We start from the raw sequence: 21,183 nt of genomic DNA on the forward strand, positions 1-21,183 counted from the left end.
GGAATGAGCTGCGGCCCAGAATTACAATTGACTAGTTACAGCTTTCCCCCCCACCCCCTTTCTCCTGAGTACATCCCACTGTATGTAAATGTAACTTCATTAGAGAAAAAACCACAGCAGCCCAACCCCAAAACCTCTCACAGGCATGCATCGTTTCCAGCTCCCTCAAAGTCATCTTTTCAACAATAGTAACGCTACCTATTTACATTCTTGTCAAAGCCATGTGACATCTGCACGGGAGAAAACAAGCCGGCTAAGAGTCTATTTCTGGCAAAAATATTGCAAGGAAATTAGATTAACCTGGGTGGAATTCTATCTGGGAATTTGGAGTCTGTCATGGTGATTAAGTCATCATTTCTGTCAGATTACTCTAATCGGCTGTCAAATACGATTCCACAACCCCATCTGTAACTTGGCATCCTCGTTATTCAGCCGATGTTACCTTCTGTATACAAAACAAACACCAAACAAGGAGGTGTGTGCAGCCTAGCATTTAGCAGAGTCATTAGCTGTGATTCCTATTGTGTGCTTGCACATTGCACCAGGCGATCAGCTTACGGCGTGTTTTATTTAGTCAGGGGATGCTTCAAATCAGGTGGAATCTTAGGCCGGGAGTGCTAGGGGTGGATGGGAAAGAACTGTCTCCAGCCGTGGCCAAACATGGGATTGGTGGGCTCTTGAGTCACCAACACCTTCGCAGCAATTGTTTAAATCGCATTTCAGAGCTGTCAGCGTATTTGGTGGAAAGGCTTCTGGGCACCTGCTTACCACCCATTTTCTGAAGAGCAACGGGCACTCAGATGTTCTGGGCAGGCTAACGACTTCCTGAGAGCAGCAATGTCTATGAACGAAGCAAGGAGGTGGGCCGAGGCAGTCAACACTCTGCATGATCGGTATCGGGCGGTTTAAGAAGAGGTATTTTGGTCTATATGCGCGTTTGTCTGACAGGACGGCGGTGATTAAAAAGCAGGAAATGCCTTTCAGTGAAGATGAAGGAGCTGATGGGCTGCAGCTGCGTTGAGTCTGTGTTGAGGTGCCCTCAGCACCTCTGGAACTCTGGCCATGTCAGTAGACTATGGAAAATCATTATTTTATGGTCCACTGCTAAACCACATTTATACACGACTATTACATCTGTTAGCAGCTTTTATTCTCTGTTCCTGCCACTGCAGGCTGCGCATGCCTCGCTCCCATCATTGTTTGTGCCATGAAAAAAGAAAACCACCTGTCAAGAAAGGACCCCAAACGCACATAAACCTGCCCACACCTTCACCCAGCTTAGTAGGTCAGTCAAAGCCCATCTCCTCAAAGTCCTCTGAAGTTAAGCACAGTGTGACTTTACACATGGGAGTTTAAGGGATGTGTGTGGAGGACATTATCCATGACTTCTCACTCCTTACCATTCCTCTCATCATCTTTCTACACCTCTTTAAATCCACCAGCGATTTCTAGAGCTCTTAGCCCTCTTTAGACCTGCCTGCTTCTCTCTTCCCTGTCACCTGCCATAGCTAGACGTTTCTAGCCATGTTCCAGCTCAGTTTGTCCCTTACCTGTCACCCTCACAGACCACGTCGTGGGGAAAAATACCACAAAACTGAGCCAAGCCTTCCCCCAAGCAGAGGGTAAATTTGAAGAACTTGGGTTACTTGGGTAGTATCCAAACCAAGCAAACTGCAATAGGATTGAATGATGGCAGCTTGCATGTATCTTCTCATTTCTAGCACTTTGAGGCTTGATTCTTGCTAGCACTAATCATTGTTGGAGCCAAAGGGGACTTCTTTCACGTTTTGTACATCTCAGAATTGTAAAACAGCAGGAGAGAATATGGGAAAGACAAGAAGAGATGTCAGACCTTAATAAACCCCCAATATTCTTTTTTGGGGAAGAATTATAAATCTATAGACTTTTTGGAACCGATAGGAAAATCAAAGAGGAAGAAAATATTAAGGAGCAGCAGGGACAGTCTAAGAGCATGGAAGAAGAAAAGCACCTAAAGAGGCACCAGCATGAAAAATGGTGGGAAAACTACGTTCTTTGCCTAACTGTGGTCTGGGAATGGATTTAAAGTTTTTTCCAAGCTCCTGATACAATTAGTGAGTGCAACTTAATTAGACCAGTAGTCCAAGGAAAAGAAGAACCCAAATCTCTACCTGCCAGGTTCCAGAACACCTTCACTGAGTCTGGAAGTCAAAAAGGAATATACTGAGCTACCAAAAGACTGGGGGAACCAGAGAAAATGGTCCATAAGCACCAGAAATTGAATGATTTCAGTGTCTTCAGAGATTATTTTTCTGGATTATTATGTGCAGACACCTCTACACACACACACCAGCCCCTCGATCCAGCTTTTAGCTCACAAGTTTTACAGCAGGATCCTTTTGGAGGAGATCTTGAACATATTTCTTACACCACTTCAAAGCCAACTGGTTTTGCTTTTTAAACCCTTTCAACTCACAAGTAATACAAGTTTCCCAGAAGTGAAAGAGGTGTATTTTCCTATTGAAGAGAACTGTTTAGAACACCTTCTCTAGGGTCAAACTAACTTGAATTACACAGTCAATATCTGGCTAGAGCTTCAGGGAACTTCTCCAGCAACTGGGGACGGTCTCTGAGGCCAAATAAATACCAGTGAATAAAAGAGGAAAGGGACTGTTCTCTGGCTCTTAAAAGAAGTGGTGTCGCACAGGTTGCATTTACACAGCGATACTTCTCCTCCCTCTCAGAACAAGATGCCCTTGTCCATACTGCCACGGGGAACAGTGTTATTTCCCTAAATGCGCCCACACAGCGGACAGGGAAGTGCTAACCGTCACTGCGACAAATGCCATGGTCCCGCTCGCTTTACTGGCACAGGCAGAGCTCCGGATTCCCAGTGCTGGTTTCAGTCATTTACCTTAGTTTATTCACAGGTAAAAGGAGGACAAATGTGCATCCATCACATAGACTTGCACAAATAAATGCAAAGCAGCAGCTGTAACCGCCTGAGCAATGGCATAGCCCGAAGATTGTTTGCTGTCATCCTTTCATAAATCCCAATTTAAGGGATTTAAACTGTGTTAGGTATTCATACAATTTGAGTAGTAGAAGAATGTGGTCTGTCACTTGGCCTCCTAGATTACTGTCAGACATGTATATATATATGTATATGTATGCATATTTTGGAGACAAAGCAAGAGGGAGAGAGGGAGGGAGAGAAGGAGGAAGGGAGAGAAGAAGGAAGGGAGAGAAGCAGGAGAAAATGAATATTGCTGGTGGGTGCCAAATATAGTTCATGCGGTAATGCATAACATCATTATCTTCTATTTAGAGCACAGAAACAAGCATATAGCTTGCTTAAAACTAGTTGTTTCTTTTACTGGAGAACACCAAAACACCTGAAATTCAACGACTTTTGGAAGGTTTCCAACTCAAGACATTTGCAAGCCGCTATGCTCCATGTTTTAAAGTGAAATTGAACATTAGGTTGAGAGACTAAAAACAATGCTGCTTTTAAAATAACAACAACAACAACAACAACAATAATAATAATAATAATATTCTACTGATCCTTTTCACAGTTACCTCCACATCCTGCTGTTCCTCCCACACATTTACTAACAGCTATAACACCCGGTCTCCTTTAAAAGTTGTACCTTCCTATAGAAATGAAAAAGTTGGTGGTCTTTGAAGTGACCATTTCACTTCCTAATGTACAAATAACTACCGTAGCTCTGTTAGCAGTTCTGCTCCATTTGTTTAATTCCTTCATTTCTTACCACCCACTCAAATGGCGACAAGTCCAGGACACACGCGAGCCAAACGGAGTGGAGATAAGTAGGGGAGGTACAACCAAAATGTTCAAAACCGCATGGAAACCAAAGTGATTAACTGTCTTTTCTTCAAACAAATGAGCCTTTACAGAACCTATTCAATCCTAAAAATAGACATTAAGTGGGATTCTATATCTTGTTGGGAATAATGCCTTGGGGATATTTTGTATCATCCGTGCTTAAAAAGCAAACCCATTAGACATCTAAGCAAAACATCAGATATTATTTTAACAGCAAGCGTTATCCATCTCATCTGCAGCGGCAATAACTTCTGTTGACATTTTGCCAATTGAAGTTTGCATGCCAGTACGTTTGTTTCCACCGCCCCCCCCCGCCGCCTTCGCATTAAAATGATAAAGCACAGAAAGATAACGGAAGTCTCTCCATGACATTAATTGACTGAGTTTTAACACCTATCCAGGTAACTGTGAGGAGCGAAAATTACTGCCCACGTTTCTGAGGGGAAAACAAAGTGTGGTGAGGCAGTGATGTGCCCAGGGTCACACGGAGAGGCACTGCATGGCTCAGAATGACTATCTGAGGGGAGGCACTCGAGCTGTCCACACCGTAACAGAGCCTGAGCTCCTCACGCTCTAATTGATTTCTCCTCCTAACACCACTGCGAGCTCCTTACTACTGCTATCTCTTTTTAGCAGAAAGGAAGATGAGGAGGAAAGAAAAGGTACAGAGGCTGTATGTGGTTCTTCTGGAGTTATTCTGCAACCAAAGCCAGGTCTTTCAAGCCATGATCTTGTGGTTTTATCACCAGGTATAGGTAAGGCAGTAGTGAGCAGTTGTACTCCACACCAGTATTTTTATTCGCAATCCTACTCTCTAGACACTCTACTCAAGAAGTAACTCAAGACCGTGAAGCAATGATCCAGGATAGCTGGAGGAACTAAATGCCAAGCAAGCTGATGCGGGTTTGAGATGTCAGCTCATAACTAACGCAGCCTTGTGCTGCATTGAGTGGATTTGCCCAGCATGACCTAAGATACCAGGACTCAATTCCCAGCATGACACAATCATTTCAGTCCAAGTCCCACTGGATGTGACTCAGTGTTCTGAAGCCGTACTTTCTTCCATCTCCCTGCTTGGGTGTTGGTTTCCAGAAGTCAAGAGGAGATTGAGACATAAAAAGGAGCACTTTTCCCTCAAATCTAAGAGCACTGCCCCTCTCCACACACCACCCCCCCATATTAATATTTGAAAACAGAGCCAGAGCAAAGCCGAAACACATTACCTATTATCTCCTCTTCTATGAAGAGCCTTCCCACTTCCCACAGGAACGAAACAGAGGTTCTGTAACCACTCCAGAATGGAAAGGCAGCAAAGCCTTGAGGGGTGTTGAGTGGTCCACAGAGGCATATTGCCCATTTCTTCTAGCAGAAGACAAATCCCCTGCTTAGGAAGCACTACTGATGGCACGCTGAGGGAAGTTTTCCCTTTTCACTGACCACTTCAGGATTTTTGAAGACTTGAGACAACGCTCCCAACTTAAAAAAAAAAACAAAACCCTCTCCTGCTGCCAAATGGAAATCGTAAGTAGCTCGGTCTGTGGGCACCGATTTAGGATAATGTTTGAGCCTGGTCCACACAAAACTCCTCCCTTTCCACATAAATCCCTCTGATTCCACTTGAACTTCTACACTGACTTTTAGAAATTTATCAAGAAAATAAGGGAATCCTCTACCCCCTTCTCCTCCTTCCCCAAAACACAATCCCAAATAAAACCAAAATTCTTTTAGGCTACCAATGGCTGTGAAGAAATTTAGTTTCAATGCAAGGTTTTTAAAAATATGCAACGGCTTTTGTAATACAAAACACAGACTTGGCTGTGACTGAGGGCACGGCTACCAGGATATTAACTGCTTGTTTTGCAGAAGTTTTATTTTATGATTTATGTTGCTCTGTGCTTGCATGTACTGTCTCCTCCATGAACTATGCTCTGGGAAAACACCATGTGATTATGCTCAGCAATATCCTCTGCCTTTGCCAAGCTGAAATAACCCTTTAATGGGAATGACCAGAGACAGCAACATTTCAGGAAGTCGAGAAAGCAGTCAGAGGTCCTCTGTTTCTTTCACGACATTATCTCATCTACACTTATCTCCTCCATTTTTGGCTTTCGTTCAGTAAGAGGAAAACCAGCCTCAACCACTCCCTCAGTATCACATCACGGATTTTTCTGTTCATTTACTAAGCGGATCTTCTGCCTGACTCTTTCTGCAACATGGAAGGTCACCTTGATCCAACAGCATACTTGGTTTCCTCTTCTGACAGAAACTAGTCTATTATTTGATACAGAACTCGAATTCCTGGCTATGGGATTTTTACTTTTTTTCTACGTAAAGCTTTTTTAAAATTCTTGTTGGAAAGCTTTTATATTTGCATTACAATGTACCAGCAAGAACATCTTAGAGCTAAAAAGCGTGATTGAGGTAAGTCTAAAATAAGCCCCCGAAGCATCAGAATTATAACTTCTCTTGGAATTTTACCTTTTAAATTAGAGCGAAGGGTACAATATATAGAAAGAGTTGGCACTGAAGATGTGGGGCTGCTGCTGTTTTCATTAGGAAAGGTGCAGAGCAATTCTGAGGCCAGAATACATCTTGATTCACAATTCCCACTTCTCCAGCAGTCAGTCAGTCAGCCAGTCAAATCCCTCCCTGTTACCAAACACAGACTAATCCAGACTTCTTCAAAGGTCAGATAGAAGCCCCAAACTACTTGTCAACACACACGCCTCTTTAAATGTTGCAGGGAATAGCCAAAGCATTCAGGTAGAAAAAGGCTTTTGAATGAAGATGTCAAAAATCCTGCTCTCCTGACTGAGATCAGCTGGGGCAAGGAGTACAGTTTTATTGTTTAACCACCAGAGCCATAGTATTTAATGCCAAATGAGGATATGGCTCATAAATTCTATTTAATCTCTCCATGAGCTGAAGTTACAGGAATTTTCCACAACTATCCAGTATCAGCATCCAAATAAAAGCTCTCAGTGTTATGCCAGTACTCTGCAGTGGTGAAATAATCTGGCTACGGAGAGGGATAGAAAAAAGATAGCTCGATATTTGATCCATCTATGCAAACAGAACGTTATGGCAGTCTCCAGCAACAAGCACACACAAACACACACTGTCCACGCAAAAATACGAACCTCTAGGTGTGTAAACACACAATTACAAACAGCAGTAAGAATCACATTAAGTAACCACGCAATTTTTCACCACCCTTTGTACCAACTCATTCTCTTTAATTTTTCAGCGTCTCTCTGGCTAATTCTGTCAGTGCTTTCTTTGGGATAAGGAAAGTGGTTTTTATTCATACTAAACATGCAATATGCATATATAATGCTAATCTGAAGGAATTCTAATGTATTTAAATATTTCCCTCAATAGGTGCTTGGGAAGTTAAACAAACAAATAAAATAAATGGGCAGCATTAGCAGAAACGTATATTTTTGAAGAACGAGTTAGTTCCAGCTGGCTGTGGTGTTTGGACTGAGCTGTGATTAAGCTTTCACCAGTAAAAGGGACAGTATCAGGAACAGTAAGCCCAAAATTAACCTGCCTCCACCCATTTGCAAAGCTCTGAACTAGCATCTGTTTTTTTTTTTTCCCAGAGACTGGGCCCCTTGATTCCCTTGAAAAAAGCACCAACATGCTTCATCTAGTGACTATAAATGCCAGCATGTGAAAAGCTCTCGTCTCTAACTCATTCCTTATATTGCTGCTCTACTCAATTAGAAGTTTTCTCCGCATTGTGCCCCACGAGTAACATCTTTATGTACGACTTGCCTAAAGGTCAAAGAAATCTCTTTGCAGAGATGGCTTCAGGTGGAACAGCTGGAGGCCACTGAGAGCTATCAGGAAGGTCCTTTGATAAAACCAACTGGGCTCAAAGCTTTCACATTATTCATCCCCCCTGCTCCAAAGGTAGCATTTGGAGCTACTGAGAAGTCTTGAACTCTCAGGTTCTTGGTACACACTATTTTTTCTGAGCAGGCCTGATGCAGCCTGAGGGCCATTGCAGCTTTGGTGCAGCTAGCAGAGGGCAATGAAAGCACGGGGGAAGACAGCATGGATGCACAAAAGAAATTTTCACCAAGTCACACCCTCTATTTTTGGCTCTCATGTCAACAGGGAGGAAGACAAGTGCCAGACATGAGAGCTGTTAGCTATCAGACTACTTTTGAACTGGGATAAATCCATGTCATTCTTTGTCAAATGAAGAGGGTCACAAGAGGCAAGGGACATCACTGCCAGACACAAGCATATAATCACAGCCTTTAAACTGACTGTAGCTCTTACCAACATCTTTCTTTTCAGTTAATCATATATTTTTGTACAAATAGGAGAATTCTATATTCACACAAGTATAGCAGTTTCTTTCATTCCTTAGCAATCGCAGAAATGAGAGATGAAAAAATCCAGTAGCTCATGTCCAATGACTTAATGCCAATACAGGATTACCGCCTATCATATATTTTCTAATTATTTCCTACCCAAAATGCCCCCAGAGATTAGGATTTAAGTTTGTTTCTTTTAGAAGATTATTCTAATTGGACAAATGCTGTTTTTTCCTGATACTTGATCTAAGTTTTATTTCACCTCTTATGACGGTAAATCCTAGTCCTGTGTGCAATCAAAAATAATTCCCATTTGTCACTGGCATTTGGGCAGTGCTTGGCCCTGGAGAAAATAAACACACCATCTACCTCCACGCTGCTGTGGATCTTGGTGAGGTACTCCCAGAACAGCCTTTACCTTCTCTGTATTCCTCGCAATATTTGAAATGAACCTACTGTATAATAACACGGCACATTTTCCTCTAAGGTATTGTCATGAATTGGCCACAAAATACTATTAGTCACTGTCTGGCAGATACTTGCTCAAGTGATGGTCTAGAACACAAACTCCCTTCAATCATTTGAGCCATTCACAGTTGAATAGAAATGCGAAGGTATCACGTACCTCGCATCTCCGCATGAGGCCATAAACCCATTGAGCGATCCCGGCAGTGGTAAGGAACGCTCATGTGTTCTGTGTATTTTCACAGTGGAATTATAAGCTTTGCTTATGGAGGTACCTGACTTTCAGTTCTTAGTTTAAAACTAATCTGACCCTCTGAGTAGCATCTTATTTTCCACAATCTTATTTTCTTCAACCCAGAATCCTATGTTCTCTATCTTGAAATCTATGATAAGGCTCTATTCATACTTTACAAAGATCATTACAGACTGCCAATTATGCCTTTCGCACCAGAGCTGCATGAGCTTCTTTTTGTCTTCCTTTCTCTGCTTTTTTCCCAGTGTTCCTCCTTCAGAGGAGAAAATTTCCACTCACTGCAACTTGTAATGGTTGCAAGTGGGATTGGGTGAGCCTTCCTAGAATGAGTGACAGAGACAATGTACTCAGGAGATGCCCCGATACGTTGCAAATTCCATTCGCAAAGGAGCAAAGTTGCTTATTCTAGCCCCTGCTTGCGTATGCGCCCCCACCTCCCGCGACGGGAGATAGCCCGTCTCTGAGTTACAATAGGGCGCGAGCTGGGATTGACTGCAGACGGCTTTAATGCCGCTCTTAATGACAGCTTGTGAAGATTAGGAAGTTGTCAGAATCAGATATCAGCAAAAGCTCCAGCTTGCTTTGTGAAGTCAGTCTGAATTAATTAATGGGTAGTTTTCCTTTGATATTGCTTTGATATTTGGCTGCAGCTGGATAAAAATCAACCACAAAGGAAGCTACATTTTGTTTACCACTGCTTAAGTCTCTGTTTAGTTCAATGCTGTTTTTCTTCTGCAGTTTTTGCTATTTCAACTTCTCTGGCACAAAGCAGTAGAGACAGGCTTTCGCTAATAAATGGAGTTCTGGTGGCACGTTTTTCACTGACTGCTTCTCTCTGCTCCTGGAGATTCTCAGGCTACATTCTGGGAGCAAAGCCATCACTGATTTCAGCAAAGCTGCAAGTGAAAAGATGGACTGTTCCAAAACTTAGATAAACATTAGCCTTGCCCGCTCTGGTACTGCTCTTCCTGTTAAATGTATTTAACACTTCAATGATATTTGCTCTCTGTTTTAGAGAGTGCTGATCACACGCTCCATGGACTGAGAGCCAGAGCCTGAAATTATTATAAACTCTGCAGCTAAGGGTCTTCCTCAATTTTTCAGGGTGGGGATTCACAGCCCATTTTAGCGTCTCCAAAGGTTTTAGATGTCTGCTATGACAATCAGATGAACACGTCCATACTCCAAACAGGTGCCTGCATCCAAATGAATCCCTGCGTATTTCTAGCAGCTCCAGTGACCCTGCCAGAAAGACGAGACAGGGTTGCCCTGCACACCTAGAAGAAGTGGCTCTTCCAACTAAGCTGATGAAGATGATTATTTCTTCTGAAGAATGATCAAAAAACCAGGTAATGGTCATTAATGAACACAAGAAGTGTTCTCCTCTATCCCTCTCGTTGCGGGGATTAATGTAGGAAGAAACAAGAAGACCCATCAGATCAATACCTGGCTCTGAGCCTGGTGCCACCAGCAGGACTTGGGTTTTTTGAATCACCAGTTGGTTTACATGACATCAGGCCTGCGAGCAACCAATGCGGTGCACCTGTCTCAAAGAGGGAAGAGGAGCTTTGCTCAGGAGTTGTCAGGGCTCACTGAAAGAGCTTTTAACTGGATTTGAAGGGGGAAAGGGATAAAACCAGGCTCACTGGAGATAAGCCTGGGAGCAGCACAATAATGTTTGTGGGACAGCATGTTAGCGAGGTCCTTAGGTTTGCTGCACCAGTGGAGGTAGGGGATGGAGTGCCAAGCGATAGCAAAGACACAAGGGATACTGATGAGCTAGGAATCACAGTAGTGCCTGGGAATGGTCAGGTAGGAATTAGGCCCTTTCCCCCCAAAAAGGTGGTGGGATCAACGGCCCAACTAAAATGCATCTGCAGCAATGTACTAGCAAAGACACAAGGGATACTGATGAGCTAGGAATCACAGTAGTGCCTGGGAATGGTCAGGTAGGAATTAGGCCCTTTCCCCCCAAAAAGGTGGTGGGATCAACGGCCCAACTAAAATGCATCTGCAGCAATGTACACAGCAGGGGCAACAAACAGGAAGCCGTTGCACTGCAGGAAAACTATGATATAGTTGCCATCACAGAGACATGGTGGGGTGACTCGCACAACTGGAGTGCTGCGTTGGATGTCTACAACCTCTTCAGAAGGGATAGACCAGGACGGAGAGGTTGGAGGGTGACCCTGTATGTTAGGGAGCATTTTGGTTGTTTTGAGCATAATGATGGTGACGATAGGTTGAGTATTTATGGGTAGGCATCAGGGGAAAAGTCAACAAGGCAGATATCATGGTGGGAGTCTGTTAAAGACCACCCAACCGGGATGGGGAGGTAGGTGAAATATTCTATAAACATCTAAGAGAAGTCCCACAATCACTAGCACTTGTTCTCGTGGGGGGCTTCAACTTACCAGATGTCTGCTGGAAATACAACACAGCAGAGAGGAAATATTCTGGGAGGTTCCTGGATTGTGAGGAAGACAACTTCCTGACACAGCTGGTGAGGGATCCAAGTAGGGAAGGCTCCCTGCTAGACCTGTTGCATGTGAACAGAGAAGGTCTTGCGGGTGATATGAAACTTGGAGGCCAAAGTCATCATGAGATGGTAGAGTTTTCAGTTCTTGGCATGTGAACAGAGAAGGTCTTGCGGGTGATATGAAACTTGGAGGCCAAAGTCATCATGAGATGGTAGAGTTTTCAGTTCTTGGGGAAGTGAGGAGGGGAGTTAGTAGAACTGCCACCTTGGACTTCCAGAGGGCAGACTTTGACCTGTTTAGGAGACAGAGTCTCTTGGGAGGCAGGCCTGAAGGGCCACTCGGGGAAGACTACAAGGATTTCGTGAGGCTGTGCAGTGAGAACATTAGAAAGGCCAAGGCCCAGCTAGAACTTAATTTGGCCACTGCCATCAAAGACAATAAAAAAATGTTTCCAAGGGTAATGAGTGGGCTGGCAGAAGTGCTCACCAAGCCACTTCCAACATTTATCAGCAGTCCTGCCTAACAGGGGAGGTCCCAGTCAGCTGGAAGTTGGCAAATGTGACACCCATCTACAAGAAGGGCCAGAAGGAGGATCCAGGGAACTACAGGCCTGTCAGTCTGACCTTGGTGCCAGGGAGAGTCATAGAACAGATCATCCTGAGTGCCATCACGCAGCACGTACAGGACAGCCAGGTGATCAGGTCCACTCATCATGGGGTTATGAAAGGCAGATCCTGCTTCACTAACGTGATCTCCTTCTGTGACAAGGTGACCGGCTTAGTGGATGAGGCAAAGACTGTGGTCATTGTCTGCCTGGACTTTAGTAAAGCCTTTGACACTGTTTCCCACAGCATTCTCCTGGGGAACCGGCTGCCCATGGCTTGGGTGAGTGCACTCTCCACTGGGTAAAAAACTTGCTGGGTGGCCGGGCCCAGAGAGTGGTGGAGAGTGGAGTTCAAGCCAGTTGGTGGCCGGTCACCGGTGGTGTCCCCCAGGGTTCAGTTTTGGGGCCTGTAAAACTGGCTGGGTGGCCGGGCCCAGAGAGTGCTGAGGGACATGGCTTAGTGGTGACCTGGCAGGGCTGAGTTAACAGTTGGACTTGATGATCTTATAGGTCTCTTCCAACCAAAACAATTGTGTGATTTCTGGGTTCTGTGATCCAAGAGCATCTCTATTGCTGTTACTTCCTGATGCCTACAATGTTGTTTAAGATTTGCCTTTCTCATTTCACTGTTGTTGGAGTAGTCAGACAGCCAGGAGGGCTCCCTGAACTAGTTTTTCATTAGGAAGACAATTTTAATAGCTCATGTCACGGTGTTAATGAGGCTGACTGAAGCACCTGTACGTTCTGTTCCGGCTAACAGAAAACAGCTAACACCAGCAGCAGGATAAATAGCTGTTTAAGAGAGTGCCTGGGCTATTATCCTTAGCTAAGCATCCCACCTAAATCTTGGTGAGCTTTGCAATACCCCAGAGGACTCCAGTGATGGCCTCTCAATTGTGTTCAGAGTTTTCCATTCTGAAGTGCACAGCAAAAGGTTCTCCAGTCAGTGATTTTTGGGTTTCACTAGCTTGAAAGTGATATCCTGTGAGCAGATCCTCCAGCCTTGCTGAATAAGATGTTCTAAGACAGACATTAAATTCTGGAGGCATTTTGCAAAGCGATGACCTCAGCTGTCTGGAGTTATGGAAATCAGAGGTAAAGCCCAGCGTCACACGCCAGAACGGTTTGGCCTTTTGGGGATGGGCTCACATCAGGGAATTTTTCTGAGGTTAAACCAGTATTAATGCGTTACTTAGTTTCCATCCCAATATTATTATACTGCAAAGCTGAGCAAAGAAAAAAAAAATTCCTGAACTACTCCAAAAGAGCTATCTAAAAAAGCAGCGCACATCTAACTGCATTTGCAGCTGGGCTCGTGCTCTTCCTTCTCAGCAGAACTGCTACACCACGGAAAAGCAACAGTCTTGATACGGACCTCCAGCATCTGAAACACCTCAGTGATGTCAACATCCTTTACAGCTCTCCACCCTCCTGACATACCCCAGGGGTTAGGCTGGGGCGTCACCACCCCACCCCCTCCCCGAGTAAGGCGGATCAAGTGGTAGCCTCCTTCTCCCAGCGCTTCAGGTCCATGGAACATCCCGCACTTCCCTGTTCTTGAAGAGTATCTTCCAAACGTTTGAAGCTTTTCAAAATAATAAAAGTACTTACTAGATCATGCACTCCTACCCCGATACCACGATTCTTGAGTCACTGCCCTCAGTACTAGGCAACCGAGCGCTTCTACTTGTTTTCTCTCAACGCCACAAGAGTTTAATATTTTCACACACAGTAGAACAGCTTCAAGAGAAGAAACAGTGGTTTCTAACCGAGCCCAGTGGTGAGGGCTCTGCTAGGTCAATTCAAGTCAAATCCTTACAACAAACAAGCCAGAGAGGGTATGAACTGCATTCTCCTGCATCCCAGAAAGCTCTCCTAATGATCAGCCTGTACGGGAAGGTGCATCTGCCCCCCATTCTTCATTGAGAAAAAGGGATGATATAATTACAAATTCAATGTTTTGCTCAATTTAGAGAAGGTATTTTCACTTAGTCACTATTCACCTCTCTCTTACGCCTGGCACAACACCCATTTTTCTGCCATTAAGCTGCAAGTTCAGCCACTTAAAGGAATTTCATTTGTCTCCTAGGTCACTTTTTACCATCTTACGAAATTAGGGCTGGTGATCCATGCTGTGTTTCACCGCAATGGTAGATGCAAACCCAACCTTTCTACTAAGGTACCAGAAGTTAGTGCAAACACTGATTTTTCATGTAAGTGGCAAAGTCAGTACAACTTTTTTTGAGGGGCAGAGGTGGAAGTGGAGTATTCACAAAATAAAAAAATAGCTTCTGAGCTGGTCAAAATGCCTCATTAAGTGGTTCCATTTGCATAACATTTTGAAGGAAGAAATGGGCCAGATTCGCCTTCTTCACATCAGTCAATGTCTTACAGCTCAGTTCCTAGAAACAGGCACTCTCTGGGAATTCTCCATTTTCCCATCTGGTTACTTTTATCATTTAAAAAGGTTTAGACTTTTTGGATCCTTCATTAAATAGCAATTGGCCATGCTATATGGGTACTGAATTAGTTTAATTTGTCATCATAAATCAATCACTCCAATCCCTTAACTAACTTAGTTGCTCTTCTAATTCCCTCTCTGTTTGTCCAAATCTCTCAAAGTCACTGATATCTCATATGCAGCCTATTATTCAAGTCACATTGGGTGATTACCTTTTTATTACAGGTAATTTTTACATAATGTTCATATAGTACCGACAAATCATGAGGCCTAAAGCAGAGAAGGGAACTGGGTATTAAAACGCTACTCCAGAAAGCAGTGTGCCAGCATATTCATTAGAAACGAGCTCCTGATATAAAGTCCAAATCTGAAATATATTTGGGATTTTGCTTCCTACTGGACAAATATTTTATCAGAAAATGAACGTGGATTGATAGGAAGTCATCATGGATGCCTGCATTTTAAAACAGTATTCTGGAGGTTAAATAACCTGCTAAACAATTCAGCACAGTGCTGAGGTTTATCTCCCACGTTACCGCCCCTAAGCCCCATGTCCCTGGAGAGGCCACGGCGCTGCTTTGCCAATACGTGCGATACCAACACCACGGCACGTAGCAAACCCAAGTGTGTTTTACCGTCCAGGTGAAACCTGAGCGGGACTGTGGGGCGAGGAGAAGCCCCAAAGTGGACCGGCATCATTCCGATGATTGTCAGCCTGGTGTAGGGCAGAATGAATCCTTCTGTGAACAGGCACCAAAAGAGAAGGATCTAAATTCCTCTTTAAAAATCGGATTTTTAATATTCTACACCCCTAGATGGACCCCGAGGTTTCCTTACAGCCAGTACAGAATACTCAGGGAAAAGTTCCCCCTAAGACAGTCCTGTTTCATTTAAACAGCATTTAATAAAACCAGTAGTAATTCTTATAACGTAAAAACTGAAAAATCTTTCCCTTGACATCTGGCAAAAGAAGAAACGATTAATATTTTACAAGACAGTTAGATCCTAAAAAACTCTACCTTGCTGTTAAAATTTTAAGAGCTTTCTAAAAACTGTATTTCTCCATTGTTAAACCCTTAATTAAATTGATTCATACAGCTAATGTCCTAATTTCATGCCAGAACTCAATACAAAGGGTTTGCTGCTACTTGGAATATGTATATCCCACTTGAAATAAGAACCACGTAAACCATTAGTCTGTTAAAAGTGTAGGAGTGCTGCGGCCTAAATCAGTGCGAGCTGTTAATTATTTTTTCTGATAACGTTAGCTATGAGGATACATGGAAAAATACAGAATCAGAGAATAGTTTGGGTTGGAAAGGCTCTTAAACACCATCTAGTCCAACCCTGTGCCATGGGCAGGGACAGCTTCTACTAGACCACATTCCTTAAAGCTCCATCCAGCCTGTCCTGGAACACTAGCAGGGAGGGGACATTGACAATTCCTCAGTTCCAGAGTCTCACCACCCTTACATATATAAATACGTATATGTATTTATACCCTCACCTTAGATACATATAGGCAACAAATAACCACTGCCATGTCAGAGCAATCTAACTTTAAATACAGAACAAAGGCTCCAGAGACTTTTAGGTGCAGATTTTGCAGCTGGAGTCCCATTAATTCCTGACTCCAAACAGCTTCTGCATGAGTTTAAAGGTGCATTTATTCAGCTATTGGCTCCAAGAATCCAACCAACTTACCGTGGTCTTGTGGTACGTATCTGCGCTTGACCCTTGCAAGGAAATCCTACCAGATTTACTGGTTAGAAAAATGGAACACATTCTGGTTTTAAACGAATGCATGTCAAACCTGAGAGAAACAAAAAGCTTCAGTGCCAAAGAGGTGGCTGAAGCAGTCCCTGCACAGCTCTCTGAGTTTTGCCCTCTATATAGAAACCAATTTTCACTAAGCAGCAAATTAGAGCACGGGGGGGACTGAGATTATTACATCTAACTGCAGGTACAGAATAAATTTAGATAGGTGGAATTTATTGGATTATTTTGTTTAGGGAATAGAAGTTAAACACCTCTAAGAAAGCCATGAGATTCTTAATGAAGTTGAGACTCGTTAAGGCCTCAGTTCTACATCTCATCCCAAAGAAGCACATTTGTAAGATCATTATTACATTCAAATTGAGGTTTTCCCCTTTCTCCCTTCTGCCTTTTAAAACAAAATCCAAGCCAACATTCCAAGAAAACCTGACTGTACGTTGAACAGCACAAAGAGCATCCCTGTGAGCTAGGAAGTGAGCTACGCACTTGCAGGTTGCATTTGAAAAGACACATCTGGAAATGCATGTTGTTCATTTTCGAGACATAAAAGCTACTTGTGATGCCAGCAGCAAACAGACAGAACTGTCCCCATTTTCTTGATGTGTATCATATATATCAATATGCCTGTGTTTCTCAAACACTCGACATCCTCTTCTCTGCCTAGCAGCAACCCTACCAGAACAAGTGATATCGAAAGTCATTTTGGGGGAAAGATAAAAGCTCCATTATGTGATGAGGAATATTATGACTAATAGAGAGATTATAGTAATCATGAGCAAAAAGACAATGTTTGATCCTACTTATGCTGAAAGTTTTAAAAAATTTTAAAAAAATCTTTTGAATGAATTTTATCCTTAGGAAAATGATTAAAAACCAGAAGAGCCTTGAGATGTCAGCTGGTGACATGTTTTTCTTCTTTATCTTTCTTTTTTGTTGTTGTTGCTGTGAAAAAAAATCTGAGAGAATACAGCATCATTAACTTCTTATTAATTTTATAATACAAAGGCAATTCAGTTAAAATAGTGGTGCTGCAACTTTAAATTACAGAACTAGCTTGGTATTTAATGAGAGATTTAGCACAGCAGGGTTTCTGTTAAATTAAGTTGTGCCTTCACATCACAGTGGGAAAACAGGTGTATATTGGTTTAGAATTATGGAAATGTTGACTAATTCCAAGGCTTGTAATCAAACAGCAAGGCACCCTGCAATATTTTCTTCCAAGATTCGGCATTAATCATTTATCTGGTCTTATTTTCTTCATGTCCACTAAAAGGACATGAAGCTCAAAGGAGCAGATGAAACGCTCATGTTTTCATGTCTCTGTTAAGGATGAGGTCTGCGCAAAAAGCAGAGACAGAACCAGAGCTCTGCAGGCTTTGCTCAAATACCTACCTAAATTAACCTCAATGTGCAGTCTTGGAAGGGCGATAAATAAAAAACCCACTTTTTTGGCTTCATGAGTGCTGATCCGAAATGTGCTTACCGAGCCGGGTGGAGCAGGTCTGCACTGTAGAAATGAAGAGACTAAGCCTAGAAATAACCCAACCTCTTTCATTCAGTGTACACAGAGGAATTCCCCTCCGTGCTTCTGAGGCAGTGTGGGTTTATACCCGCTTGCAGGTAAAATGCAGACGAGTCCCAACCACCGCAGCACCCCCGCAGTCCCCTGCACCTGCGTTTGCCATCATTCCTCACCTTGCCCTAACAAATCACCTGCCTTTCCCTCGGATTTTCTTCCTGGGGTATTTAACGATGCCTCTTATTGGCTGCACGGTGGGATTACAGTAAAAGTGGAAGGCATGGGTTCTTTTGTTTCCAGGAGACACCTTGTTACTGACCCTCCTACATACCATATCTCATTTTCTGCAAGGAAGCTGCCACTTGATGCCCAAACGAACCTGATCCAAATGCATCCCTTGTTGTAACTAAGCCAGAAGGTCGCTTCCGTTTGCTCTGAGACTGTTTCACACATGGCTCTATCCACTGCTGATTCCTGCTCCTTCAGTGAAAGCTGCTGCAGGCAAGAGCTAATAACATGGAAACTGCTAAAATTCCTACGAGGAGAATCCTGCTAATATGAAGTGTTTTCAGCATGTGTGACAATGCTACAGTGTGCTTAAATGAAGTTATTTTGGGAAGACACAGATGCAGCATAACAGTGCCACCATATATGCTGAATGCCAGCATACAGCACGTGCAAAATATAGAAACTGTTATACAATATATGCTGAATCATTCTCAAAAAGAAGCAACGGACCTGTACGCGAGTTGCTTCTCTTTATTGAAAGTGTCCCTTTAAGAAACAGGTATTGCAACTTATCTCAAAGTAAAATCTTAACATCTCTGACAGGATCAGGAATATTTTTAAAGCCCAGGTCCCAGAGTCACAGGAATGTCATTTACACATTTCCTTAAAAGAAAAGTGTGTAACCTCACAGTCAGGACAAAAACGCAGCTGAAAGAGAAGTTTTAAATGCAAAGAGCTTGAAACAGCATTAGAAAAAAAATATTACATTTTTGAGCTTTATTTTTAAAAAAAATCAAAAGGCATAGTAGTCTCTTTAACTGCTGCATGCTCGTTAGCTGTTCAAAGCAGAGGAGAAAATGATGCCCTGCTCAATGCAGAGCTGAGCCAACTTTGCCACTTGTACACGGGGAGGTCAGGGAAGGAGTCAGCCCCTCTGAGTCACCTGCTGGGATAACTAAGATCTCTCAAAACACAGCAGTCAGCCTGTGGGGAAGAACAGAGGAGCAAACAAAATCTGCTTCTAAGGGAGCAATGCATAGATCTTGTGGTACAGCTTCGGGGCAGGGTCACTGCCTCGACTCAGGGATGTTGGCCGGGTATGGTGCTGCTCCAGCGGCTTGGGACCACCTCTGCTGGAGCGTCCAACCTACCCAGCAATTTGTCTCAAAGTATGTTGGAGAGCAGTTACACAACGAGTTGGGTTAAGCGCAGCGTTAGCTGAATTGGGTTCGAAAGCATTTGTCCATGGGCTCGGCATTTTCTGGTAGTGGGGTTGGGAACCAACAACGGGGGTAGCAGAGCCAGAGGATGCTGAGATTCAACCTGAGCTCCGAAGGGATCTCAAAGGGAATCATCCCTCAGAGCCTTCCTCTCTCTCTGAGGATAGCATCCCTCAGACTCCTCTCTCTCTGAGGATGGCATAGCCATCTTCTACACCTCAAAAGCTGAGCCTGCCACTGAGAGGTTTGTAAGGTCTTGACTCTGTCCCTTGCAAGGGCCAGTTGCTGGAAAGCATCGCTTGAATCTGAAATGCCACAGTTCGGTTTTTTTAATATATTTTCCTGTACCTGTCCTACCTCTGCAGATCTCCTACCGCCTCTTCCACATTTTCACTTGCAAATGACAGAGGACTCCCATTTTACCTTGGCGAATTAGCAGGATTCAAGCGTAACTATCTGACACGCTTCTCTATGTTGGCCACTTCCATGACAGATGAGGTGGCTTTCCTAACAGGAGTTGCATAAAATGAGCTGGCCAGATGTGAATTTTTCAAACTCATAGTGTCCAATTCCACATACAGCAAGTAAGAACTAAAGGAGATATTGGCCATATAACTGTCAGTTCAGTCAATGTGCTATTTATTTATGAAGTGTTGTATACATTTATTTATTTTTGTGTCTGTAACCATACACTCCAACCATACACTTGAACGCTTCCCCTTCATCGAGAGGGAATATACCTCCATCCTTCACATTTTTCCTTTCCTATTCCCGAAGTATTTGGCTACATTCAGCAGAAGAAATGAAAATATTACAACGAGAAGATTTCAGAGTTAAGTCATGCAATTATCAGTGATATACTTCTCTCCAGCCATGTAACTTAAATCTCAACTGCCGTAGGAGAATGCAAGCTACGGTTTGCATGACACAACCACAACTGTTTCAACCACCGGTGTGAGCGATCAGTGAGAACAGGTTGCTGAGGAGAGGCGGTGGCAGGGAACGGGATGACGCTGTGCAAGCAGCTACATGGTGCCGCGCTCTGTGGTACCCTGATGTACAGCCACCGCATCAACGCAGCCAAGCTCTTTAGAAACCGTGTGGATAAAGGCTGCATTTAACAAAGTTGGCTGTATTTTGTCTTTTGCTCTCCTCTCCCTTTTCAAACTAGAAGCCCCAGTGGAGCAGGGTTTTTCTGCCATATGGTCCCTGCCCCCCTTAAATTTAAAAAAAAAAAAAAAAAAAAAAGCCAATGTCAATACTGCCCTAACAGATTAGGTGATGATATCTCTGTGTATGTAAGCTTCAGAGATAGGCCTGGTTCAGAACAATTAAATGACTGTAATTGTTGCTTTTCTACACATCACAGATAGAAGCACAGCACTATTTCCAGCCAAGGGACTTTCCTATAGAAAAGCAACTGCCTTTGGAGATGATGCCATTGCTACAGGACTGGCACCATTACAGCACATACCATCAGGTTAGCCACCCTCCCTCGAAGAGATGAAGGACATTTGGGACACCGAGCAGCATCTTGAGCAAAAGCGCTGTTTTTCTGATTAAATAATTAGGATCAAAAAGTAAATGTACTCACCCCAGGTAAAGTTTTAATATTGTGCAGTGCATTCTGTGCCTCAAGAGCAGCTTTTCTTGTATAAAATGTTACGAAACAACAACCTATAGAGAGAAATGAAAAGCTTTCAGAAATTAGTGAGTATGATTTGTGAGCGTACAATAGAGAGGGAAAAAAACAATGATTGAACAACACATCAGGAAAGCTAGAAGTGTGAATTATCATGAGGCTGCCTGAATGACATGAATAAAAGAAAGGCTGTAGGGTTTAAAATAAAGTCACCCCCTGCGCATTGCATCTATAGCACACCTACATTGTTAGCGAACTCTAATCACTTAGAAATTAAGTTAAGCAGAATCCAATTGGCTTTGTACAGTGTAAATAAGGTTATATTTTTCTGAAGGCTCCCCAGTATACTTTGAATATAAGCAACGTGGCAAGCTC

General features: G+C 43.2%; 1 protein-coding gene across 2 annotated transcripts in view; it reads right to left on the minus strand.

The window, feature by feature from the left end:
• The window catches only part of CELF2 (CUGBP, Elav-like family member 2), a 130,227-nt gene that overhangs the window by 77,265 nt on the left and 31,779 nt on the right, over positions 1–21,183 (minus strand). For both annotated transcript variants that reach the window (XM_010141814.1, XM_010141815.1), the window contains exon 2: positions 20,761–20,843. In XM_010141814.1, the coding sequence (XP_010140116.1) occupies positions 20,761–20,843 (83 nt within the window). The remainder of the gene's footprint in view (positions 1–20,760; positions 20,844–21,183) is intronic.

This window comes from Buceros rhinoceros, unplaced genomic scaffold (genome assembly GCF_000710305.1).
Source record: "Buceros rhinoceros silvestris isolate BGI_N320 unplaced genomic scaffold, ASM71030v1 scaffold2148, whole genome shotgun sequence".
Taxonomy (NCBI): Eukaryota; Metazoa; Chordata; class Aves; order Bucerotiformes; family Bucerotidae; genus Buceros; species Buceros rhinoceros.